The sequence below is a fragment of the Coregonus clupeaformis genome, unplaced genomic scaffold (genome assembly GCF_020615455.1).
Source record: "Coregonus clupeaformis isolate EN_2021a unplaced genomic scaffold, ASM2061545v1 scaf0391, whole genome shotgun sequence".
NCBI classification, from domain to species: Eukaryota; Metazoa; Chordata; class Actinopteri; order Salmoniformes; family Salmonidae; genus Coregonus; species Coregonus clupeaformis.
The window spans coordinates 289,509-314,276 of NW_025533846.1; the positions used below are offsets into that span (position 1 = coordinate 289,509).

The following is a 24,768-nucleotide window of genomic DNA, read 5'->3' on the forward strand; positions in this document are numbered from 1 at the left end:
ATCTTTAAAACGTGTTTCCAAAGAACCCCCAAGGACTCCCAGTTCTTCCAAGCCTAGTCTCTACTATAGGACTAGTCTCTACTATAGGACTAGTTAGTTGCCGTGTTCATCCCTCTATGAAACCATAAAACACACAAGTAAATAAACATGGATTGCTAATGTATCATGTAAAGTAGTGTTGCTTATAGTATCTGTGTAACGGAAGGCTCGTTCTCTGACGGTGTAATGAATCTGACACTCCAGGTATAGTCATTGCAGTGCAGGCAAGTATAACTCAATCGGGCTTCAGGATGCTGTCAGTCAGTCAGGGTTTCATCCAGGTATAGTCCGTGGTGCCCTGTGGTGAGTTGAGCTGGGTATTCATTTTACCTCACCTTAAAAGTTCACCTGAAACAGCTGTGAGGATTAGCAGAGCCGAATAGTCACAACTACGGATAATGGCGTGCGAGTCGGCAACTGCACCATTAGCACATGCTTTAGTCAAGACAACCGATAGGTGATTAGGTTAGTATTGGTCCATTTCCATAGCTGGTAATGAATAGTTGTGAATGGAAGTCCAGAAGTTAAAGTTGTTTTCCTTCTTCAATTTGTTACATCCCATATCAGAGTTTTTCTTCTTCTGTGAGGAAGCTGATTTTCTCTCTGTTTAATTATCAGCTCAAATTTCGCCCCCTCGGAAGTCAAGGACATCTTCACTGTACATTTCCCTTAACATCCGAAACCATTGGGTTTTAATTAACTCCCTCCTTCCCCGGGCCCTTGATATGCCATCGCCTCCACTCCCTAATCTCTTTACCTTGAGGAAGGTCAGGATATTGCAAACAACAGGAGCCTGACTGAGAGTGCCTTTGCCAGATATAAAAATGACTTCCCTGATCACTCGCTGATTTCTCTTTCGCTAGAATTCTGATGCAAATTACTCCTCTCGTCCAATCATATCATAGTCCTTCAGTCAAGTTATGCAAATCTACCGGAGCATGTCAGAGCATGCATCAAATGTGAAGTCCAGAAACAGTTATTTAGTTGAGTTTTTATTTTCCAAGCCCACTATATGTGAATTCCTCCCCACTGTGAGGAGAAACTGCCAACAGAGCATAAAGAAAGCGTGGAGTGGTTTTAATTGGGAGTACGGAACGTTCTGCCCCGGTGTTGCCATCAGGTTAGATCACCAAGCGTTCATCAGTGGGCTGATTGGGAGGTCATGGGAAGGGGCACCACACCGTCATTCTGCCTCGCCCACCCCACCTGGCCAATGTCCATCAGCGTAGGCCTAATGTCTGGCGCTAATGGCCACAAGTCTTTCTTTGATCATCTCTGATGAAGCAGTAGCTCTTCAGGTGTCGATGGCTGCAGGTGCGTGGTTGCCTTTAATCTTCAAAGCAAACATTTGATAGCTGTTGTTGGTTCACGTCTTGAACAGAGAGCCCTTAAACATAATAATGTTATGGACCCATAACAAAAACCAGAAACTCTTAATCAAAAAGCTCAAGGGCATGTTGTTAGAAACCAAGACTACAAGACTGTCATTGTTGCTGTTACAGTCCAGCCAGTTTGTTTACCGTTTTTACCAGCTCCATCTGACCTCTGCTGTTCTGAACACTAGACTAGCCACTGGTGTATAAAAATGACTCTCACCAATAGATTAATACTGCAGCTCAATTTGTAGTATTATTATTATTATTATTATATATTATATTAATACTGCAGCCTCTGTAGTCCTCTGTAGCTCAGCTGGTAGAGCACGGCGTTTGTAACGCCAAGGTAGTGGGTTCGATCCCCGGGACCACCCATACACAAAAATGTATGCACGCATGACTGTAAGTCGCTTTGGATAAAAGCGTCTGCTAAATGATATATTATTATTATTATTATTATTATTATTATTATTATTATTATAGCTCAGTTTATATTCATTCAAGAGAGGGCTCGCCAACAATCTGCTCAGTGCTCAGATTTGCATTCCAAATTCTACCCTCGTCTCTCATGATGCATGACTGATGAGTAGCTCAAGGTGACCTTATGCTGATTTACAGTGCGGTTTTGTTCCCTTTTCTTGGCATGTTTTGATTAATTGGGCTGAGGGTTCCCACGCTAACCATAGTCTTACTTATCATTGAACTTCTCTCTGGAATCCATTCAAATATGCAACCTGCAGAGCAGTGGCCGGCTCACATGACGTCTGCTTAGTCTCCTGTGTTTGGATATGGAATTAGGTGTCCTGTACAGGTGATTTTTACCAGCTGGACATGGCTATCATTTACTTCCCTCATCCATGGAACTGGAGATGTATTCTCTGTTGAGGACCTCAACGAGATGTGCCCTAGTTCATTTGGAATGGAATGAAAGGATGGGGGGAAAACACTGGCCACACATTGCTCCCAGTTTTCGCAGCATGAGGGGAAATTCAATAGTGTGTTTCTAAATCAGTGGTTCTCCCTCAAGTCACTGAGAGCGGCCAGTGCTGGCAGGGAGGTCTGAAATGGATATTAGGATGCTCCCTCCGCGAGGGCAAGGGAAAACCAAGGATTCCATTTTGTCTAAAATATCCTGGTGAGGAAAAGATGAAATCATCATGTCGTAGTAAAGGATATTGGTGTTTTCAGCGGGGTACACCTCTGGAGACCGCGTATTCGATTAATTCTCATAAGGTTTCACGTCTACCACGGCCCGATTGTCTTTGGCATCAGGCGGCAAGGGAGGCCCCATATAGTGGCTGTTGTTTTGTTTAGAACAGCACAGGAACCATCAGCTCCTCCTCTGAATTGATTTATTTCAAAGTAGGCTAATCCATTACCCTTCGGTGGAATGCTAAAACTTCTCACCAAGGATAAAACCTTTTTTGCCCCTTGGTAATATCTGTAACATGTTCAAACATGAATATCCCTCCTGCTGCTACTGCTGCTACTGCACCTGCTTTAGCAGGGGGAAGTTGGTGCACTATGATGCAGTGAACTGAGTGTCAAGAGTAGATTGAAATCACATGCCATTCGTAGGGTTTACTGTAATACTCCTAATCACAGCACCGTGTAGGTTTCTAATCCCATCCAAACTAATCTTTCCAAGTATTCCAGTTATTCCCACATCTCCCTCCAAATGGTCTCTCAATATCAAAATGCTCCTTTTCAAAAGGGCAAAACAAAATGTGCTCTCTGGAAAACGGTTATGCAATTTGACATACTGACTTTGACGCTTGAGTGTACTTGATTTAAGTGGAACGAAGAGAACCAGCATGAAAATCCCCCATGTCCTCAAGCAATAACCCCACATTAATTTCTCCACCTACTCATGCCCTCAGAGATGAGCCGTTTTGCTTCCTGCCTTTGTCTCGTCCCCCAATCGTGTCTGTAGGAGCACTTGAGGTGCTCTCCAACGCGACGCGGTCAGTAGAGACTTGGCATAAAGAGAGCTCAACAAGGAACACTACTCAGCCTGTTGCACTGCGAACTCACTGTGCGGCCAAATGTGTCAATTCATTTTGTCTCACGTCTTGGAGCTACTCTACCATCTCCGCTCTCGTTTGAGCTGATATGTTGGTTTAAGGGTGTAGTTGAGATGCGTGTATGGCACTAGGCTGCACTACAGCGAAGGTTTGACTGATGTAGGAAAATGCAATCGGCTAGCCTACGTATGACATTTATTTGTGTTTAACCTTTATGAGAGACGTTAAATGAAACCCAGTTTTAAATGCTATGTCCCTCTGTCCCACTGTCTGTCTGTCCAATTGTCTGTCTGTCTGTCAGGAGGGGCGTACTATTTGATATCAAGAAGTTTGGGCCCAGAGTTTGGCGGCTCCATCGGTCTGATCTTCGCCTTTGCCAACGCTGTGGCCGTCGCCATGTACGTGGTGGGCTTTGCCGAAACCGTCGTGGAGCTCCTTCTGGTAAGTCACTGAATCCTTCCCAATGTCGTCATCGGTGGTTACTTTTCTTTCACTCTTTTCTTTTAGGCATTTTTCTTTTTCTGGGGACATCTGTAGTTTTTCCTCAGAAGGTAATGCTGATTCATTTACTCCATGTTGACCGAGACTACCATTTTGAACATTGTTTCAACATCTTCAATAAGCGTAATCTCATTTGGTAGGGAAGCTGTGGTTCTCATGTTGTTGTTCAATGTTTATTCTTGGGTTGTTTGCTAGGAGGACTGAAAACCCACACTATTTTTAAGGGGGGCTCATGCAAAGTTCATAATAATGACTATTCTCCTTCGAGATCTTTCAAGTATTTTAACCAAGGCTTGGCGTGGTACAATCATGGCTTATTGGTCACTCCTTAGTCACAGACAAGGGTAGTTGTTTTGCACTTTGCTGATTTGAAGAATGCTTTGGTGTCAGCTCTAAGCATCATGAAATGTATTAGAGGATAATGTTCTCTGTTCATCAGACTTTAATGCCCCTCCATTTTTGTGTTTTAATAGTGTTCTGTAATAGTTTGGGCCTTTTTGAAAGTGGTTGGTTCATTTATGTTGCATTGTACAGTCTATTTTGTGAGTTAAGTTTCAAACTCAATTGTAAAGCGGTTGAAAATAACTTGAGCAAAATATGTGCAATGCTTTTTCAAATGGCCATTATCACAAAGTATCTGAACAGCGGAAAGCCAGGGATGAATTTGAAAGGATTTCTCCTGTCTCTTGGCCTGACAGTGAAGTTGATATTTTCCTGTAATTTCTCAGAGTGTGGATTGCGTCATGACGGATGAAATCAATGACATCCGAATCGTCGGCACCATCACAGTCATCCTTCTCCTGGGTATCTCCGTGGCAGGGATGGAATGGGAAGCCAAGGTTAGATAACATACAACTACGTTTGATTGAATAGAGCTCTCAAACTACGACTATCTAGAACTTAAGGTGATGTTGAACTGCAACTCGTCTCTGATGTCAAGCTGAAATTGGCCTCAAGTAAGCGGAATTCCTTCCAGACTGAGTGAATGCAGACATTGATGTGCGCTGTGCAATAGGCTAGATTTAATGCATGCTCTGTTTTGTGACTAGTGCTAGTTGTAGTTGGGAGGTGTTGTGAAAGTCTAACTAACCTGTCCAAATGTTCATTCTGTCCACAGGCTCAGATTTTCCTGCTGGTCGTTCTGATCACGGCCATCTTTAACTACTTTATTGGCTCCTTCATCCCCCTCCAATCCAAGGAGTCGCAGGGCTTCTTCGGCTACAACAGTACGACACCTTTGGTTCTCCCTTTTACATAACACAAACTGACATGACTGTCGAGCAAACGTAAAGACTGTCAAAGACGTGCCTATCAATTAGATTGATGACACATTACTGGGGGTTGGATTGTGGAGCTATAATAATTCTGAATTAATGTATCTTTCTCTGAAGTCATGAGCTCCAAATGACTACTGTACATGACGTGAAGTACTGACTATTTCTAAAAGTTATGCCAGAGATGTTTTGCTGAAATCACAAGACCAAACCAATTGGATTATTTGAAATTGTCTTTGTGGCCTGATTCCCAGCTCTAAGATCAACTGATCGAGTCTGACTGTCCTAAGATACACACTGCTTGCTTTGTCAGCATTCAGCAATAAGAGTTTTAACGCTTTCTCTCGGTCTTGCTTTCTCTCTTGTTTTGCTTAACCCTTCCTCCCCCCCTCTCTCTATTGCTCTCTCACCCCCACCCTCGCTCTAAGGTGCAATTATGATGGAGAACATGGGTCCGGACTTCCGGGGCACAGAGTCGTTTTTCTCAGTCTTTGCCATATTCTTCCCTGCAGCCACTGGCATTCTGGCCGGCGCCAACATCTCAGGAGACCTTTCTGTAAGAACCCCTGGTCATTGTTTAAAACAAAATCACAAACAAGCAAAAGACTAACCTCAATTCATATACAATGGATACAATCAATGGAACTCCTATATTGTCTTGATTTTTAAAAGCGTGTGTGTGTGTGTGTGTGTGTGTGTGTGTGTGTGTGTGTGTGTGTGTGGGACTTGATTTGAAATCAATGTTGGAGACTAAGCATTTATTTTCTATTCACAGGACCCACAACTGGCCATTCCAAGAGGAACACTCTTGGCCATTCTGATCACCGGTATTGTCTACCTGGGTGTTGCAATTTCTACTGGTATGTGGCATTCACCCCTAACAAGACCCAATAAATATTACAGAGACAAAGTTTGACGTTTTGTATTTCTCTCGTTGTTCATTAAAGGCTCGTGCATCGTGAGAGACGCCACAGGAAACGGCAACGACACACTCAGCGCCCAGTTCATGGCCAACTGCACCGACGCTGCATGCAAGTTCGGCTATGACTTCTCCTCATGCAAGAGTGAAGACGGCAAGTACAACTGCAGATACGGACTCCAGAACGACTTCCAGGTATGTCTGATTATGTGGTGTTTCCCTCCTAGAATGCCATCCATTGTGTAGCGATATCACGTTTGAGTGGTGAGGGGAACTTGAAAAACGTACTTGGTCCTCTTGGTCCTGGGTGGGACATCAGTTGTGGAAGAAACATATGGACTCTGCCATTTAACCTTTCACATGCTTTTTCCTCAGGTCATGAGCATCGTGTCCGGTTTCGGACCCATCATCACCGCCGGGATCTTCTCCGCCACTCTGTCCTCTGCCCTGGCCTCTCTGGTCAGCGCCCCCAAAGTGTTCCAGGTAAGTCCCTAGACTACCCTCCCCAGATCCCGCTTTCCTCCTAGTCCCTGCTAGTCAGTTGATACTTATACTATCCATATGGTATGGAATACTAACGTGCCCTGTTAGTTACTGTCCCATAAACGCAGATAAAAGGGAAGAGTGTGATCTCGTATACCAATGTTCCTTCGTCATCTAGTGTCCTATCCGCTGATTAGTATAGCGGTGTCCAATTCCAATGGTTTTTCCTTCTCCTCCAGGCTCTATGTAAAGACAACATCTACCCTGGCCTGGAGATGTTCGCCAAGGGCTATGGCAAGAACAACGAGCCCCTCCGCGGCTACATCCTCACGTTTTGCATCGCTCTGGCCTTCATCCTCATTGGTACGTAGTACGCTATCCAGGTTTAGACATCTAATGACGACACTGATGTTCACAATACGAAATTCTGTAGTATGTCAGGAATATGTCATTTGCTGTGTGTCAGTAATGTCATTCAGTAGTATAGTTCCGTCCTGTTTGGGACTGCCAATTACCTAAAGAGCACTATTGAATGTCTATGGACAGTTCCCAATGAACATATACAAAATGCTAATCTAAACAGCCATATTTTTGTTTCTTTTATTTTAGCCCAGTTGAACGTTATCGCTCCCATCATCTCCAACTTCTTCCTGGCCTCCTATGCTCTCATCAACTTCTCTGTGTTCCACGCCTCTCTGGCCAACTCTCCAGGTAAGGCCTCTCTGGCCAACATCAACGGCACTCAGCCTCATTTCCTGAACAAAAGTTATATATGCAGAAAGACCGGAATTTCAATACGACAAAAAAACTGCCACAAAGGTCCTGACTATAGCCACAAATACAAAGATGGTACTTTGCTGACGAAACCTCCTAGATTTGATAGTTAAAGGGGCAATCTGCAGTTGTTACATCCTTTTTTGGACAGCTTTTTACCAAAACGGGTGGGAAGAACTCTTAGTAATTGTTTCAACTTCTGATTTCGTCTTTAAGAGTAGAGTCTTAAATTAAGTAATTGGTCACAAGAGCTGAGTCACAAGTCCTATTGGCTTAAAACTAGATTGAATAGGAAATTATAGGACTTCCAAACTAATTACTTCCAGTACATGGCATACAGTAGTCGTCCCTTTAAACCACTTCAATGCAGTTATGCACTGGTGGCTCACAAGTTCAGTCGTTCCATTGACTATAGAGGCTAGCCACATGGAAAAGATATCATACCCAACGGAGTGTTTTTTTTAGGTTAACTTTTAATGCCTCATCTAGGAATACCTATTTAAACTGGTATGCCAACTATATAATTACAAATTACATTTGTTTACACTTCCACAGCATGGTCTTCCTAGAAGCTAGGCACAGCCATTCTATGAGGGCCTGTATAGGAACTGGCAAATCACCTTGAAGGCAGACTCTTCTAGAAGCTAGGCACAGCCATTCTATGAGGGCCTGTATAGGAACTGGCAAATCACCTTGAAGGCAGACTCTTCTAGAAGCTAGGCACAGCCATTCTATGAGGGCCTGTATAGGAACTGGCAAATCACCTTGAAGGCAGACTCTTCTAGAAGCTAGGCACAGCCATTCTATGAGGGCCTGTATAGGAACTGGCAAATCACCTTGAAGGCAGACTCTTCTAGAAGCTAGGCACAGCCATTCTATGAGGGCCTGTATAGGAACTGGCAAATCACCTTGAAGGCAGACTCTTGACATTGTGGAGGGAGGTGGGGCAGTCCTAACTCTGATTCTCAGTGAATAATATGCATGGCTCCAGTGGTATGTGTTGCATAGTCTTATCTATCTTTGCCATTCCCACATGGCTTAAGCCTTGCGATAACAGATGTAATGACATGCCTGAGTTATCTGAACATTTTCATATCCGGCCAGTTGTTTTATTAAGTAACGGCTACTGTGATCTTTATCTGATCAGGGCCGCAGTCTGCTTCTTAGGAAAGTAGTTTGGAAAGACTCATAATACACATGCAATATTAGGCTGAAAACAATACTGCTGAGAAGCAACGTGGTGCTCTTTATTATTCAATGTAACACATTCTGTATATTTGATAAGACCCTTGTCTGACTGATTTGTGTCGAGGTCAAACCTCCAGGGGACGGGGTTTAGTACTGAGGCTAGCTTGATGGCATGATGGCACAGTGTCAATAATTATCACTTAGTCGATCCAAGATGGACGCTGTCCACTCAGTTTCAACTGTCAGTCTATCGGTGCCAAGAAATCAAGATCTCTGCTTAGATTGACTGTTATTTTGTTATGCCTAGTTGAAATCACTTATGTTTTAGTCATGATGGATGAAACAGATTAACCATTTTCAATGTGATATTTAGAAGCTGTTGTATCGTTCAGCAGTCGTTGTATAAAGTGATGTTTGTTTTTCCCTTAATACCAAAAAACCCTAGGAGAACAGAAGGTACAGAGTTGATATCTAATTCTGACATTGTCCGCACAGACCATTCAATTACACAGACTTAAAGGGTACATGACTCACCAAAGGCAAGGCAATAGACACTTAGTTTCTCGCCTCTGGAAACTCAAACTGTCAATGTCAACGCCTTCTTTTCTGGACACCTAGAGCCCACTGTCGCTCTCCCATGAGTGCATGTAAAAACAGTCATGTGGCAAAGAATGACGTCACAAACAATGTACCCTTTACGTCCTTTGTTTTTTTTTGTAGTTCTTGTCATTGTGTAACCGTGCATACAGTCAAACTGTGTCCCATTGTTCCAGCTTACTAAACTCCCACTGGTCTAGTGTCTTTAGTACCCAATAAACAGGTGTCCAGTAGCAGTGGATCTAACATACTTGTACAATGTTCTAACTGGTTGCTAACTCCAATTCTTTACTACATTTTTAATATCCATGCTGTCTTATTAATTCAGTGACATTGCCATATTAAGCCGCCTCCCATTTTTTTAATGATTCAGTAATTTCACAAAAACAATGTTTTGTTATGTGAAGAAGTAATGCAAGTTGTAAATGAACAAGAGCTTTCAGCTATGGTAAGCAGCTCTCCATAGAGTCGCGGGTTCTTCATAGACATGAGGGGCAGATTTGATCTAACCTTTTGGATTCTACCTCTGTTCAAGTTCACAATTTCTTCCTTAAATTTGGTTATATAACCCATTCAAGCCCCTCTGTCTTTTACAAGAAGGACAAATGTCATATGCTGTCACCCCTTGGTATGGCTGGCCCCCAAGTGCATTTTATGAGGTTCCTTCTAAGGGAGTCCACCTAATGTTTCTCTGACCCCTAGGATGGCGCCCCAGCTTCAAGTACTACAACATGTGGGTGTCCCTGGCCGGAGCCGTGCTGTGCTGTGTGGTCATGTTCGTCATCAACTGGTGGGCAGCCCTGATGACCAACGTCATTGTCATGGGCCTCTACATCTACGTGAGCTACAAGAAGCCCGGTGAGTGACTCGGCACCAGGCCAAGTCGGCCTTCTTGGATTGCCTCAACATCGACTAGTGTTATTTTGCCAAGATAGGTGCTCATTGTGAAACTTGACGTGGATTATTGTTGACGTGGATATCGGTTATTTTACTTTACAAATATTAGCATAATCTTTCATGAATTAGCCTACACACAAAAAATTAATTTCCCAAAAAAGCTAATATTTAAGGTCAACGTAAATAATTGCCTAGTTCTTTTGATTCCACTGAAATGTCAACCTCTATGATAGAGCCACATTAGCATAGTTCTCTGGAAGTCAGTCCCCTGACGCCCAAAAATGCTTTGAACACAGAATGTGAATCGGGTCCCACTATTGATATTTCAAGCTCTTTTTTATTGCTGATGCACACATGTATTTTGGTGAAGTGGTAAGCATTTGCATCACAATTAGGTTTTTGTTACGCACCCTCTGCTGCAGTGCAGCCCAACAGTTTAAATGTATTTATAGCAAAGCGCAGGGTTGTGGAAACTGTCTGTCTGAATTCAACCGAAATGAACTAGCTATTCACAATATGATACTGCGTTAAGAGTGGCTCATGGCTCTATTTGCAGGGTAGAAAAGATGTTTCACAAAAATATTCGGGGCAACTTTGATTTTTCTGTTCATTAGCAAATGGAGTTATAAATATATTTTTGTTCCTTCTATGACATTACCTAGGACATGAAGAAACTTCCCCTCCTGTGTTTCTATGGTGATTTGCCAAAGGGCTGGCTCGTTCTGTTAACTTTTCTTAAGCTACCCGCCCACGCAAGGCAGTGTGACATTAAATGGGGGCCTTTGAAATGTCTAGCGCTGGGAGGGTGCAGCAGTTCAGGGACCAGCTACATGCTGTTTCTTGCCCTCGCCTGTGTTGGTGCTCAGCCTCTCTGGCCTGGCTGTGGAGGTCCCCACAGGGGTCAGATGGCCGACTGGGTCCCCAGATGATAGGAAGTCCCCATATGGGACTGCTGGCTCTGGGTAAACACACCTGACCCACGCTGGAGACCCCAGTGGAGCACCAGACCCTAATATAGACATCTACAGAGAGGCTTTGTATGAACCCACAAATACACACATGGCTTCACACACTCAGTTTGACTCGCATCTCTAATACACACATGCTCGCCCTCACAGATTTACACACACACACTCTCACACGGTGAGTCACAGCTCTACATACACAGCTTCCCTACTGACTCCCACACTGCCTGACCGTCTTAATGGCCACACATACAGGGTCCTGTCTTCCAGAATGTGACTGTTTGTCCTGTCTTCCAGATGTGAACTGGGGCTCCTCCACCCAGGCTCTGACATACCACCAGGCCCTGACCCACAGTCTGCACCTCAGCAGTGTTGAGGACCACATCAAGAACTTCAGGTACTGTACAGAACACACTTTAACACATACTCCCGTATACACACGCTTTCACTTCTTAGACCAAAGGAAAGGTATGTCTCGTTTTCTAAATGCGCTTGCCCGTAGAAAAGCTAGATTCTTTAGTCACTAAACCACCTCATTTTCACCACCAGCGTCCGTCCTGGTGTTTTGTTTCATTATGCTACTTGTTAAATATTTACTGGGTAAAATGTATCGTATTCAGGAAATTTCCATCATTCACATTGTCATGAAGGCTGTTGCCCTGTTAGTTCTAAAAGTATCTGATTGGCAAATTTGATTAACGACGACTCCTTCAGTTAATTACCGTTCGATGCTGCTCGGCGAGTCGTCCCTAACGCATGCTCACTGAGACGTACAGATCAGATCAGGTAGGGCTGCAGCAGCGGGGGAGGAAACTGCTGTTTGTCGAGTCGGGCTGCAGTCAGAGCTCTCTCTTGGTCTCGGCACGACACACCCCCCTGGAGAGGGTTGTGTAACTGCACACCTGGGACAACAATGGCAGATGATTGGCATCCTTCACACTCCCTCGCCTAAGGACAAAGGAGACAAACTAAACCATCTATTTTCAGACAAAGGAGCTAGACTAAACCGTCTATTCTCTGAAATCTAGCATCTGTCATTATCTAGCCACGGTAGAGAGCGTGGGGTTAGGGTATCTGTATAGAACTATGTTTTTCAACTATGGTCTACTGTGTGCAGTGGACTCTGTTAGAATGATTCCAAGTTAATTGAGCCTTTTTATCTAGCTAACTAGATATGTGATGCTTTAGTACTAGCATTCTAGTGATGCAATATTTAATTGATGCTTACCTGGCGTTTAATCAAGCAGACCCGGTGGGTCTCGTTCAGAAACACTGATATAGGAAAAGTGCTTCCGTAGATCACCCTCGGAGCTAAACCAGATGAATTTTAGGATTACGATTAAACCGTTGTGTGGACGTCGTCCGAGCCACAACACAACAACCTTGTGCTCTATTGTTCAATCTCTCTCACATGGACTGTACGAGTCGCTACAGATGCTGTTCGGACTGCACAGTTTGTCCTGGAAGCATTCCCATGGCAATAAGCCGGTGGCGAGGGATTGGGGAGCGTCTGACATTGTCTTCAGAATTCAAACATTCAAACATGTTATTCCTTGCCTTTTCTCCCCCTCCCGGCTCCCCTAATCCCATGTGTTTAACATATTTGCTTTGATGTGCGCTACTCTGGTGCTCTCAAAGTCTGTTTTCATTCCTCACCGAGAATATGAAGACTTCTTCTCTCAAGGTCATGAGAAGACACTGAGTGAGATGAAGCATTAAGTATTGTGTGCATGTGACCTAGCAAAAAAAAAGTCAAAAGGGTTAAGCCAGCGGTGGCCATTGTTCAACCCTCCTGGAGAGCTACTGGGTGCATGCTTTTGTCTCAGCTCTGCTCTAGCATGCCTGATCCGCTGCTCGTCAAAACTTGTAGAATCAGAAGTGTTGGACCAAAGGCTTGGAACCAAAAGCCAGTTGCCCTCCAGAAGGAGGATTGACCACTCCTAGGTTAGGTCCTTGTGTTCATTTGTGCGCCACTTACTGTTAGCATGGATGCTAGCTAATTGCTAACTCTGTTTTGATCTTATTTTATAACAGACCTCAGTGCTTGGTGATGACGGGCTACCCCAACTCCCGTCCGGCTCTGCTCCACCTGGTCCACGCTTTCACCAAGAACGTGGGCCTGATGATCTGCGGCCATGTTCGCACGGTGAGTAATCAGAGACGTCACCCACCCGGAGGCCATTTTGTCTCCATCCCATAACCGTAACATGGCACAGTGAGGGCTCCATTTCAGAGTTTTTCACTTGTCTTATAGGGTCCATTGTTCATCTCTAGCTCAATCTCAATGCAATGTCATCATTACTTCTTGTTGACTACAGGTGACTAAGTGCTGTATTAACTCCATTGAAAACCATTAGAACTGATTTACGGGAAATCCTGTGTTGTTCTGGACCCTGCTTGTTGTGTTGCTCTTATTAATCCCCTGTTTACTTTTCAAATCCACATTTCCTGTTGAGTGAGTCATTGCTTCCATTTAGCTTTTTTTAAACGACTTTTAGCTACTTTTTCCCATCTAAATCCCTCATCTGGGAGCAATAAAATGACTGCTCCATTAAGACGGTGTGATGACTGGGCTGATGTAATCGTCCCTGCGCTGTGCCCACAATGTAAAAAGGCACTTTACAGACGCTCTACTGTCATTAGCAGCAAAGTCTGAGGCCTCCACCAGAGTATGTGAGCGAAGCTGGAGCGCAGCTGGAGCAAGGAGCAGAGCGTGCCCAATTTGACTGGAGCACGCGGCGAGATTCCCAAAGGCTGGAGCGTCGACCTTATTGGCCTCTCCAATTTCGCTCCAGTAGCACCCACTTCACGAGCTCAGGGCATGCCTGGCCCAGCATGCATTTGTAGTCTACTTGTGCTGCTATAGCCCCTTGCTTTAGCTACTGTCATGGAGTTCGCTAAATATGTTCATAAAACTGATAAAACACACAGGTGCAAAATCAAGGAGACTTACAAAGATGAGGACAACCAAGAGCAAGAGAGGGAATGTGGTGATGTAGTGTCCACAACTAAAAAATCCTTGTGGAATCTGAAAAGACACGTATCCCAAAAGCATGATGTGTACAAGGTGCAGATGCTAACAGAAAGGAATGCGGTGGGTAGCTAGCTAGCTAAGTGTCATTGTAGCAAAGTATTTATAAACTAAAAATCAGATCTCTTAAAAGTTTAGTTAATTTTGGATCTATCTATACAATAGGCCAATTGATTTTGGTTCAATAGGCCTGGCATATTCCCAGTTTAAAGGACCTTTCCGTTTTGAACCTTTTAGGCCTACCTATAGAGAAAAAAAAGAGAACTCTGCATCTCTGCCCAGCCTGGGAAGAGTGGCCAAACAGGTATTTTCACTATCTCCAGTAGCCCGGAAAGCAGGGAGAGGATGTTCTCAGGTGCTGGCCTGCTCTCCAGGCACCATCGCATGAGCCTGAGGCCACAGACTCTGGCCAAACTCATGTTTTTAAAATGATCTAATAAGGTGTTTTTCAATTAATTTGTATTTAATCCTAAGTAAGTCACAGCCTATATGCGCAATTTCTAGACTATAATGATTTAATACAACTAAATGCTGAGCCCTTTATGTCCCTACCAGCCTATTGTGTCACACTAGCAAATGCTTCACAATGTATTTCTTTGTAGGCTATAGCCTTGAAATAATAATAATAATAATAATAATATAATATGCCATTTAGCAGACACTTTTATCCAAAGCGACTTAGTCATGCGTGCATACATTTTTGTGTATGGGTGGTCCCGGGGATCGAACCCACTACCTTGGCGTTACAAGCGCCGTGCTCTACCAGCTGAGCTACAGAGGACCACCATAATATAGCATAAATAATTAATTTTGGGTCCTTCTTAGGCTACCTCTCTGGGTCCTGACCTATTTAGTGTTTATATGCTGTTTAATACGACATGTAGCCTATTTGAAATGATCAGCGCTTCTTACATTCAACTTTTCATATTTATTAAAATACTTTTAATTCAAATCCATATGGTTTGGTTTCAATACTTCAAAACCAAATGGTAGGTTCAGGTAGTCACAGAAAATAGATGGGTGTTGGTTAAATTGGGGCTTTTTTCAGGGCAACTTGAGAGCCTTCTCTAACGATAATTGGTACTGTAAATATATCCACCACCTGTGATTTTGACTGCAAGGTGGAACTACTTCGGTTTGGTTCATGAGTTGCTAAATGCTACACTTAGCCTTTAGCGTAACTCTATTCTTTTCTATGTGTGTTGTGTCCACAGGGCTCCAGAAGGCCCAACTTCAAAGAGCTGTCCAACGACCAGACACGTTATCAGCGCTGGCTGATGAAGAACGAGACCAAGGCATTCTACACCCCCGTGTTCGCCGAGGACATTCGAGAGGGCACCCAGTATCTGCTACAGGTGAGAACAGACAAACGTTACAATTAGTGGCAGCGGTCCAAGCCATAGGAGTGAAGTGTGCTGTAATTTCTTTAAAGTACATAAAATGTGAAGTCATTTTTGTTCTATTTGAATTAAAGGTATTTTGTCTCATCAATTTCACACGCGTTGAAACTGAGAGGTGTGGGGGGTTAACAACCTTGCTCAAGGGCAGAATGACAGATTTTACACCTTGTCGGTTCGGGGATTCAAACTGGCAACCTTTTGGTTACTGGACCAACGCTCTAACCGCTAGGCCACCTGCCACCCTACTCTGGTTGCCCTTGAAACACAAGCCTTTGACCGTAATACAAAGTTGTAATTATTTATCCTAAAGTTCAAGCACATTCAGTCAAAGTGCATGAAAATATATTGAAACCCACGGTAGTGTGGCATTGGCGTCAACTCCAGTTCAACTCCATGGAATTATCAGTTGACACTGAAAACTAGAATTTAAAAAATAGCCATGGATGGAGATTGAATTGACCCTGACGCCTATGGTGCTCTTTTATATGATCGCCTGCCAACCAGACCTTTTTTTTTTTTTTTTTTATGCTTGAAAGCGATTGCGTGACCTGGTTTTTGGGAGATGCAGCAGCATGTTAAATTGAGCTAGGAGGTTGTAACTCCTGACCGTGATTTATTTAGTGGTTTCTTTAGGTTGTTCTGACCTGTGTTTTCTCAAGGCTGCTGGACTAGGTCGTCTGAGGCCCAACACTCTGGTGATTGGCTTCAAGAACGACTGGAAGGACGGAGACATGATGAACGTTGAGACCTACATCCAGATGATCCAGTGAGTCAGCGGGGGCCTCGCAAGCCACCTTGTCAAAAGGCTGTCACAAAGACACCTGATTAGAACAGTCATTTGTTTTAAAGCACATGAACATGTGATGGTTTGTGAAGATAACAAGCTTTGACACACAACCCAAAGTAGTTTATATGGAGTAGAATACACACAACTTGGATTTCTGAAAACCTCTATCAACTTAATCAGAGTCACGTGGTATTATAACCAATGGATTTAGGTTGAATCAGTTCCTGGTGTAAAGTGTGGAGATTATTGTATTAGATTGGAAGGTTAGAGATGGTTCAGCCACAGCATATTAAAAGCTACGCTAATACTTATAGGAATGTGCTCTTTAGTTTTCAATTCATGCTAGCTTCACCTATAGACATCAAAGTATTATTAAATGGGTGAAGTCTGGCTGCCAGTTTTCACAATATCATGAAGTTCCCACCTCTACCAGTAAGGCATTTAGCTTTGTCCTTCGAAACCATTCATTGTGGCCTGAGTCCTAAGCTTGTTTGTTTGCGTTAGCCGGGTTAGTGTGTGTACGTGTTTTGTCCAAGTGGAAAAGTACACATAAACACAGAGCCAGGCCCAGCTCTGTGGCAAGCGGCTTCCTGTGAAATGCCAACAGAGCGTGTTTCTGTTTGACTTTCAGTGATGCTTTTGACTATCAGTATGGTGCCGTGGTGCTCAGACTGAAGGAGGGTCTGGATGTGTCCCACATCTCAGAACAAGGTACACACACACACACACACACACTGCAACACTTTCGTACCAAATGACATGATACTCTTACCCACCCACACACACACACGCTAAAACACTCCCTTGCCAAACAACTAATCTCATCAGTCTCATATTGGTTTCCTCAGAAAACATTCTTCTATCATTGAGAAAATGAATTTAGCACCAGTGCTTTGCTGCGTCATGTCAAGATGTTCTGCGCAACCAATTTGCAACTACACAGGGAATCGAAAGCAACCAATTATGAGGTGTGATTCTTAAACTCAGTGTGGCTCTCCCCAGCTGGAGAGAGATTTAATTAAACAAGTAACTCAAAGGGATGTTTTAGTACATTTACTTTCCAAACAGTCCAACTGCAGATTACAGATGTTCATCGCTTTGACTTGTTCTCACGCTGTCACTCCCTTCTTATTCAGCTTCACATAAACGTTGACGTTTTTCTATCCCCTGGATTTGAAACCCATTTTTTAGTAGGCTGTATCATATTACCGAGCAGTTCCTAACTGTGTACTTTTCAGTTGAATTATTCTTCCTCAGTCCAGTCACTTGACCTGGCTTGTTATGCGGCCAAAAGTCCACCCAAATTCACCTTAATTGGCCCAAATGGCTTGCCGGCCGTTTTCAAACACTTTGCCTTTCACCCATCAAATAACCCCATCAAGATAATTACCTACATTTCATAACCTCATCAAGATAATTACCTACATTTCATAACCTCATCAAGATTATTACCTACATTTTAGCAGTTACTGGCCACTTCTGTGTTTAGTGGACACAAAATGGACTATTGTGGCCTCAAAAAGCCTGGGCTACTTTGCAGGTCATTTGTTTTAAATGTTAACAGGATGTTCTGTTAACGTCAGTTTTAGTTGGCTAATAGTTTAACTTTGTTTCGCAGATGACCTGCTGTCGTCGCAGGAGAAGACATCGGGGATGAAGGATGTGGTGGTGTCCATCGACATGAAGGACTCTGACGGAGATTCGTCCAAGCCCTCGTCCAAAGCCACCAGCGTCCAGAACAGCCCAGCCATCCAGAAAGGTCAGGAGTTGTAATGGGAATTTCCAGGTGAACCAAAATGAGAGCAGTCGTTGATAATGCCAATCAAAAATCGATTCGGTTTATTACAAGTTGCAACAGGGAGACCCCTCCAGATCAGAAGCCGAGAAAATGTCTTAACGGGTCTTCTGAGAAGGCCCTTATAAATTTATCACACAGCACCAACGGTTCTGTAAACACCAGCCCGAGAGGCTTGTAGGAAGTCACAACATCAGCTGCTACAGAATCACACAGTTTCACAGATACATTGTCAGTGTGTCCTCGGCTCAACACTGGCAGACATTTGATACTGGCAGTTAAGCAGGTCCAAAGGTAGTTAGTTACAACAGATAATTATAGGCTCAAATACAGGAAAGTAATTCATCATATAATGTCCCATTACAGGCGTCATTCTAAAGTAACCCACATAAACAGGTACACATGTTGAGTGCCTTTTTACTTAGATTCTACACCGGTGGTTTTGTGCACATACCTGCTTCAGCTAATGGAGGTCCTGAGAGCTGGACAGGAAGAAAACACTATCTCTTCAAGAGCAGTAAGGTTGGTTCACCCCTCTTACACAACCTAATTTTCCATAACTTCACGTCAACATGTGGAAACGTTGGCGTTTGTGAAGACATTCAATGGTCTGATACTGTGCCAAAGTGAACTACGTTTCTTGTTGTGAAATCACAATGTGAACGCGCTTGAGAAAGAGGAAGGGCTTTATGGGTCAGGATGTAAGAATTTTAGCGGTTTAGCGCCACACTCCCGATCCCCTCTAGATCTCGCAAAGGCCTCCCTTAAGTCTCTCCAGCCAGCCAGTCACTAGGCTACACTGAGTGGGCGGCCCTGTAAGCAGCACTACTCAGAGAGGAAGTGGCCTCTGACCCCGTGACCCCCAGCCTTCCCACTGGGCCCAGTTTGTTAGTCCACAGCCCACAGATGGCTTCACTACAGTGTGTGTGTCTGTCCTTGTTTGTTTACACACACGTACGTGCTCGCACACACATGCACACAAACATCTCATGCACTTACGACGCATATGCACACACACAAACCCAAATACACACACACACATGGGTTCACTGAAGTGTGTGTGTTTGCCTCCTCCTTAAACTATGACCAAACAAACAGGGAAACTGTTCCCACAGTGCAGCATGGACAGGCTGGGAACTTCAGTTGAATTCTATTTACTCCACGCGTCACGTTCCATTTTCTTCCTCCCATACGGGATCTCATGTCTCTGACCCTGTGTGGTCACACTGAGGAAGTGACATTTCTCACGATTCACTCAATTCACTCCCACAGTCAATAATGAAGAGCATCTGAAGCTGTGTGTGTGTGTGGCTTTTCTGTTGTTACCCTGATGTGAGTGAATACTTCAGTGTGCACTTGTTTGATGGAGAGAGAGGGTGTGTGTGTGTGCACTGTGTTTGTGTGTTTGCCGGTTGACTGTACTAAAACTACAGTACATGTTTGTACTACATAGTGAACTCCTAGTGCCAAGTGACGAAAACAGCTAATTGAAGATTAATGTCACGTCTGTAATCGGCTTAGCAGTAAGCAATTCTAATGCCGGAACCTTAATTATTTCCTCAGAACGTTCCTGACATCCAGATTACTTGCGTACATTACTTTCACACTTCTGACATTACCAGAGAACCTCCCCAAAATACTTCAGAGAGTGATTTAGACCTAGTTATTTAGTATGTTATTTAAACTGTTAAGTTGTCTTGAAGCAGTGTTTCTCAAATGGTTGAAGTCACAGCATTTGAGTGGGTCCTGGCTTGAAACACTGGTTACACTAATCTGTCCTAAGACAATTCCAGTAGCTTTTAAAGGAGTCAAACATCTAAACCAATGTCTTAACTCCCAAAAGTACTCGTCCACTACTAAGCCAGTAGTGGAGTTTTCTGACTCCAAGATTTCTAACCATTGCCGGTGTTGGAAGTTCCTTCCCTGAGAGACCCCAACAGTGTGTGTGTGTGTGTGTTACCACTGATGCCTTTTCCATTGGAGCCCATTCCATATTGTTTGGCGCAGGGATAACTGACGTAGCGGCCCCCCAACACACCCACTCCCCACCCCCAGAAAAGTCCCCTCATTGTAGCGGGGCTGTTGATGCATGTGTTTCCCATCATGGCGACAGCAGCAAAAACATTAACCCCTCCGTTCTCTCTCTCTCTCTCTCTCTCTCGCTCTCTCTCGCTCTCTCTCGCTCTCTCTCTCTCTCTCTCTCGCTCTCTCTCTCTTTTTTTTCTTCTCATTCTCTCCCTCCATTTTTATTTTTTACATGATCCAGATGACGATGATGAACGCAAAGCCGCAACGAAGCCGCTGTTGAAAAAAGGCAGGCAGTCCACCTTATTGAGTTGCTTTACTTTTCTCTCAATTACTCTCACTCACTCTCACATGTACTCGCTCTCTGATTCAGAGGGGTTGGATTTAAATGCGGAAGACACATTTCAGTTCAATGCATTCAGTTGTGCAACTGACTAGGTATCTCCTTTCCCTTTCCTCACACATTGTCTTTCTCTGTCATATTGCCTTATTGTAATTCTCTCTTTCTGTCATATTGCCTTATTGTAATTCTCTCTTTCTCTTGCTCTCACTCGCAGTCATGCGCTTTCGAAAAACCGTGGAACCTGGTTGAGTTTGGTTTTCCTTTCTGTTTCTATTGCTCTCACTCTCATGCACATCCTCCGTCACCCTTTTTTTACCATCTTCCTCTGTCGTCTAGCGGTAGGGTTAGTCTTTCCTGCCTGGCTCTGGGTTAGGGTTACGGGTAGCAGCTCTAGGAATAACCTGTGTTTATTTTCTGCTGTTGTCTTTCCGCTCCTAACTCACTCCGGCTTCCTGTAGCTCTAGCGCAGTCTCTGAAGCGCCGTCGTGTGTGTGTCTGCTCTGACGTATTTTCTCTAAATCGTTTCTTTCCTGGACTTCCTGTTTCTTCTCTTTCTGCGGAGATGACACTGTCTTCAGTACTTTGTCACTGTCTCTCTCCTTTCCTTTCTGGCAGGCATGTCTGTTTCTCTTGGGGTTTGTCTGCTTTTCTCTCCTCCTCTCCCCCCTTCTACTTATTTCTACCCCTCTTTCTCTGTCTCTGTCTGTGTCATGTGCTTTTTCAGGTACAGCTGTTTTATAACCACTGTCTACTTATCCAAGTCCCTGACAGACAGAGCAGAGAAGGGAATGTTAAAATACACTCACTGACTGCACACCGTTTACATTCCACTGAGCCCACTTCAGAGAAGGTTTCCATTGTTCTGTGACTGTTAGATAAAAGCTACATAAGATCCCCACTTCCTTTGATTTCTGTCACACACAGCCTGATCCCGGGTCTTGCTAATGACCATAGGAGTTGGCACAAACATATCTGGGACCAGGGCTAAAGAAATATATAAAAACTAGGAGACAGTGCTGATCTAGGATCAGGTCCCCCTTGTCCGTATAATCTGATTTCATTATGATCTGAAAGACAAAACTGATCTTAGACACTTTATGAATGCGGGCCCAGTCTGAGTCACACGCAGAGAGGAATTCCTACCTAAGTCATCTCCCTTAGTGAGGATACAGCTTCCTGCCCTGTCTTGATCTTAGTGTCTGACATAGCAATTTTTGGGCCACACAGAGAAAAGACCCCAGACGTTGAACATGGCTGACCAGAGGCTGCTGGACGCCAGTCAGCTGTTCAAGAGGAAACAAGGCAAAGGCACCGTGGATGTGTGGTGGCTCTTTGACGACGGCGGTGAGTTCAGTCTGGTCCTCCAGACCACCAGGGGGTGCTATGTGGTTACTTACTGCCTAGTGGTTTCTGTTACAGAGCAGCTTCGATACCACAGTTTTAAGTTGACAAACACTCCCTGCCCTCCCCTTTAAGAGATAATGATTTGTATAGAAATATGGTGGCAACCGTCTAACCCAGTGTTTCTCAATCCTGGTCCTGGGGACCCAAAGGGGTGCACATTTTTTAATTTTGCCCTAGTACTACACAGCTGATTCAAATGATCAACTCATCATAATTTTTTATGATTTCAATCAGGTAAGTAGTGCTAAGGCAAGAACTAAAATGTGCACCCCTTTGGGTCCCCAGGACCAGGATTGAGAAACACTTGTCTAACCCAATGCTTTTAAATGCGTTGGGAAGAATGTGCACTTCAGGAGAAAGAGTAGATAATTGAGACACAGGGAAACACTTAAGGCTATAGATGGGTTAGCTGACGACATCACAGAAACAATGCGCATGCTTAAATGGGGCAGAAGTCAGTGAGTTGTGATTCAGTATGAAAAATGTATGCACTCACTAACTGTAAGTCGCTCTGGATAAGAGCGTCTGCTAAAATGGCTAGCAACAATGACAAAAAACTGCCATGTAGTGAAATGTAAGTGGCTCGTTTCAGCTAGTTTCATCTTGTTCTTTATACCATGTCTTGTTTTGAGGTTTTTTGACTGATTTCATGTCAATGCTATTATGGCTCAAATTCGCTAGCTAGCTAACCAACAATTGTAACAATCTATTTTAGAGACAACAAGTGCTCACTGTGCAAATGTAAATTATATGTTTTCAATAAACATTGGAGACTAAATATAGTTTACATGTTGTCAACAATCTATGCCAACCCTGTCTGTTTTGCCCCATAGTTACGCACGCGTCGGTTTTGTTGCTAAACAATTAGTTGAGACTATACTTCTGCTACTGGTTGTGATGTCACCGGTGAGCATAATGGAAGGAGAGTAACTTGGCTGAGAAATGGGGACAGAAATGGGCATTGCAGCTTTGAGGACCCTTTAGAAACCTAGACCTTAGACTCTAGAGATATCCCAACTCTGCACAGCAAGAACAAAATACAGCATGGCCCCACAAACAGATGGTGAGTGACTGACTGTATCTTGACTCTGCCAGGCCTTACCCTGCTCATCCCCTACCTGCTCACCAACAAGAAGAAGTGGAATGACTGCAAGATCCGCGTCTTCATCGGAGGCAAGATAAACAGGATCGACCACGACCGCAGAGCGTGAGTGGAGAGCCCTTCTATTTGCTGTAGATCTATACTGCCTATGCGAATGTATTGACAGAACTTGAAATAACTGAATGACGCATTTGACATTCCTTACATTCCAAATTCTGACTACATTGCTGACATAAGATGATACAGAAATGCAATGACCACAAAACACACAAAGAACCTTTAGGTTAAATTCTGAGGAATACACATTTAATTCTTCATTTTTCTATTCTCTTATGGCCTAGATGTAAGTCTGTCTGGCGAACTCACTCTAAAACTGTTAAATAATATCAGTGTTACTGGTGCCAGGGATCACCTTCCAAAAATACTGATTAGTCACTGACTGGCCTGGACACAGCCCATACGGGATTAAACCCACGTTGTTGCATCACCACATTACATCTGCATGTAGTTTTAAATAAATGCTTTATCGTCGTCTGTGGCATTTGCTTCACATAAGCAGGTTAGGGTCTCTGTCTTTCTCTTTTTCTCTCTGTCTCTCTGTCTGTCTGTGTTGGGCGTATTACAAACCCACATGGCAGCAGTATTATTGTCCAAAATGTCCTGTCCCTCATAGCTGCCTCCCGTTGTTGGCAGAAATGACCACCTTCCTGGCAACCCAAGCCTTTTATCTGCGTGTGAGAGCGAGCGTGTGCCACAAGCCATATGTTTGTGTGTTTATTGCTTGAAAACCAGGACCAGACATTTCATTAAACCAGGACCAGACATTTCCGTGCTAATTGAACACAGAGTTGCAGTACTGGCTAGCCATCTTTCTTGAACTTCATTCGTTCAATACTTGGACTTCATTATTGAAATAATATCCCATCCAAACTCTCTGCATGTCATTGAGGATTCCGGTATCCCTTTGATATAAAAGTCCTTTGACATAAAAGTCGCAGTTCTCACGCAGACATTCCATGTTTGTAGTCGTCGTGTGCCAACGCTTAAGATTTTTGAATAGACGTTATCCCAATCTTTGAAGAAAAAAGCCTAGGGAAATGACTGTCATGAAGAGAAAGCCTCTCAACAGCCACAACGGCTTTCCCCCTACAAAATATTAACTTCAGCTCACACCTGTTTGCTATGACATTTCCCTTTCAAAATGGCTTCTTCATGCCCTCCGTGGCTTGTGTTTGCAGTCTCTCTAAAGCTTGTGGATGTAAGTGGCTTTTCAGTGTTTGATAAGGCATTTGTTGTTCCTCCTCAGGATGGCCACACTGCTCAGCAAGTTCAGGATAGACTTCTCCGACATCAATGTACTGGGAGACATCAACACCAAGCCCAAAAAAGAGAAGTACGTTGTTTTTATCTCATGATTGATTCTCCCTTTTGACAGATGTCAGATTTTTTTAAATGTCTATATTCATTTGAAAAATGAGTTCTTCATTGAAATTGATATAAAAAGACAAAAGTGAAGTAACTAAGCAGACTGCGTTGTTTGAGCTGGGCATCAACAAGTCTGCAAGCACTTAAATACTTACAGGAAACCTTTTATTGACATTCTCAAATATGAATAATAGGATAATTCCCTTTTGGACACTCAAGTGGCGTATTGCTGATTGCTAATGTAAACTGCAGGCCACAATGTTTTCCACAAGTTGAAAAGAGATTATTGTGCATAGTAACATACAGTAGCGGTCATTTGAATTGAAACATATTTTGAATGAAACGTATTACTGCTATCTATATCTATTCTATATATATATATATATATATATATATATATATATATATATATATATATA

The 24,768-nt window shown here is 43.5% G+C and overlaps 1 protein-coding gene across 3 annotated transcripts in view; it reads left to right on the forward strand.

Annotated features, from left to right (window-relative positions):
* Positions 1 to 24,768, forward strand: part of slc12a2 (solute carrier family 12 member 2) — a 63,942-nt gene that overhangs the window by 31,934 nt on the left and 7,240 nt on the right. Inside the window, exons 5-25 of one of the 3 annotated variants that reach the window (XM_041897498.2) lie at positions 3,741 to 3,880; positions 4,669 to 4,779; positions 5,058 to 5,166; positions 5,643 to 5,770; positions 5,990 to 6,074; positions 6,162 to 6,328; positions 6,509 to 6,616; positions 6,856 to 6,979; positions 7,226 to 7,327; positions 9,878 to 10,033; positions 11,335 to 11,434; positions 13,072 to 13,183; positions 15,283 to 15,423; positions 16,128 to 16,234; positions 16,887 to 16,966; positions 17,874 to 18,014; positions 20,317 to 20,364; positions 20,633 to 20,662; positions 21,646 to 21,762; positions 22,918 to 23,029; positions 24,231 to 24,317. In XM_041897498.2, the coding sequence (XP_041753432.1) occupies positions 3,741 to 3,880; positions 4,669 to 4,779; positions 5,058 to 5,166; positions 5,643 to 5,770; positions 5,990 to 6,074; positions 6,162 to 6,328; positions 6,509 to 6,616; positions 6,856 to 6,979; positions 7,226 to 7,327; positions 9,878 to 10,033; positions 11,335 to 11,434; positions 13,072 to 13,183; positions 15,283 to 15,423; positions 16,128 to 16,234; positions 16,887 to 16,966; positions 17,874 to 18,014; positions 20,317 to 20,364; positions 20,633 to 20,662; positions 21,646 to 21,762; positions 22,918 to 23,029; positions 24,231 to 24,317 (2,305 nt within the window). The remainder of the gene's footprint in view (positions 1 to 3,740; positions 3,881 to 4,668; positions 4,780 to 5,057; positions 5,167 to 5,642; positions 5,771 to 5,989; positions 6,075 to 6,161; positions 6,329 to 6,508; positions 6,617 to 6,855; positions 6,980 to 7,225; positions 7,328 to 9,877; positions 10,034 to 11,334; positions 11,435 to 13,071; positions 13,184 to 15,282; positions 15,424 to 16,127; positions 16,235 to 16,886; positions 16,967 to 17,873; positions 18,015 to 20,316; positions 20,365 to 20,632; positions 20,663 to 21,645; positions 21,763 to 22,917; positions 23,030 to 24,230; positions 24,318 to 24,768) is intronic. The other 2 variants (XM_041897499.2, XM_041897500.2) reach the window with 2 other exon arrangements.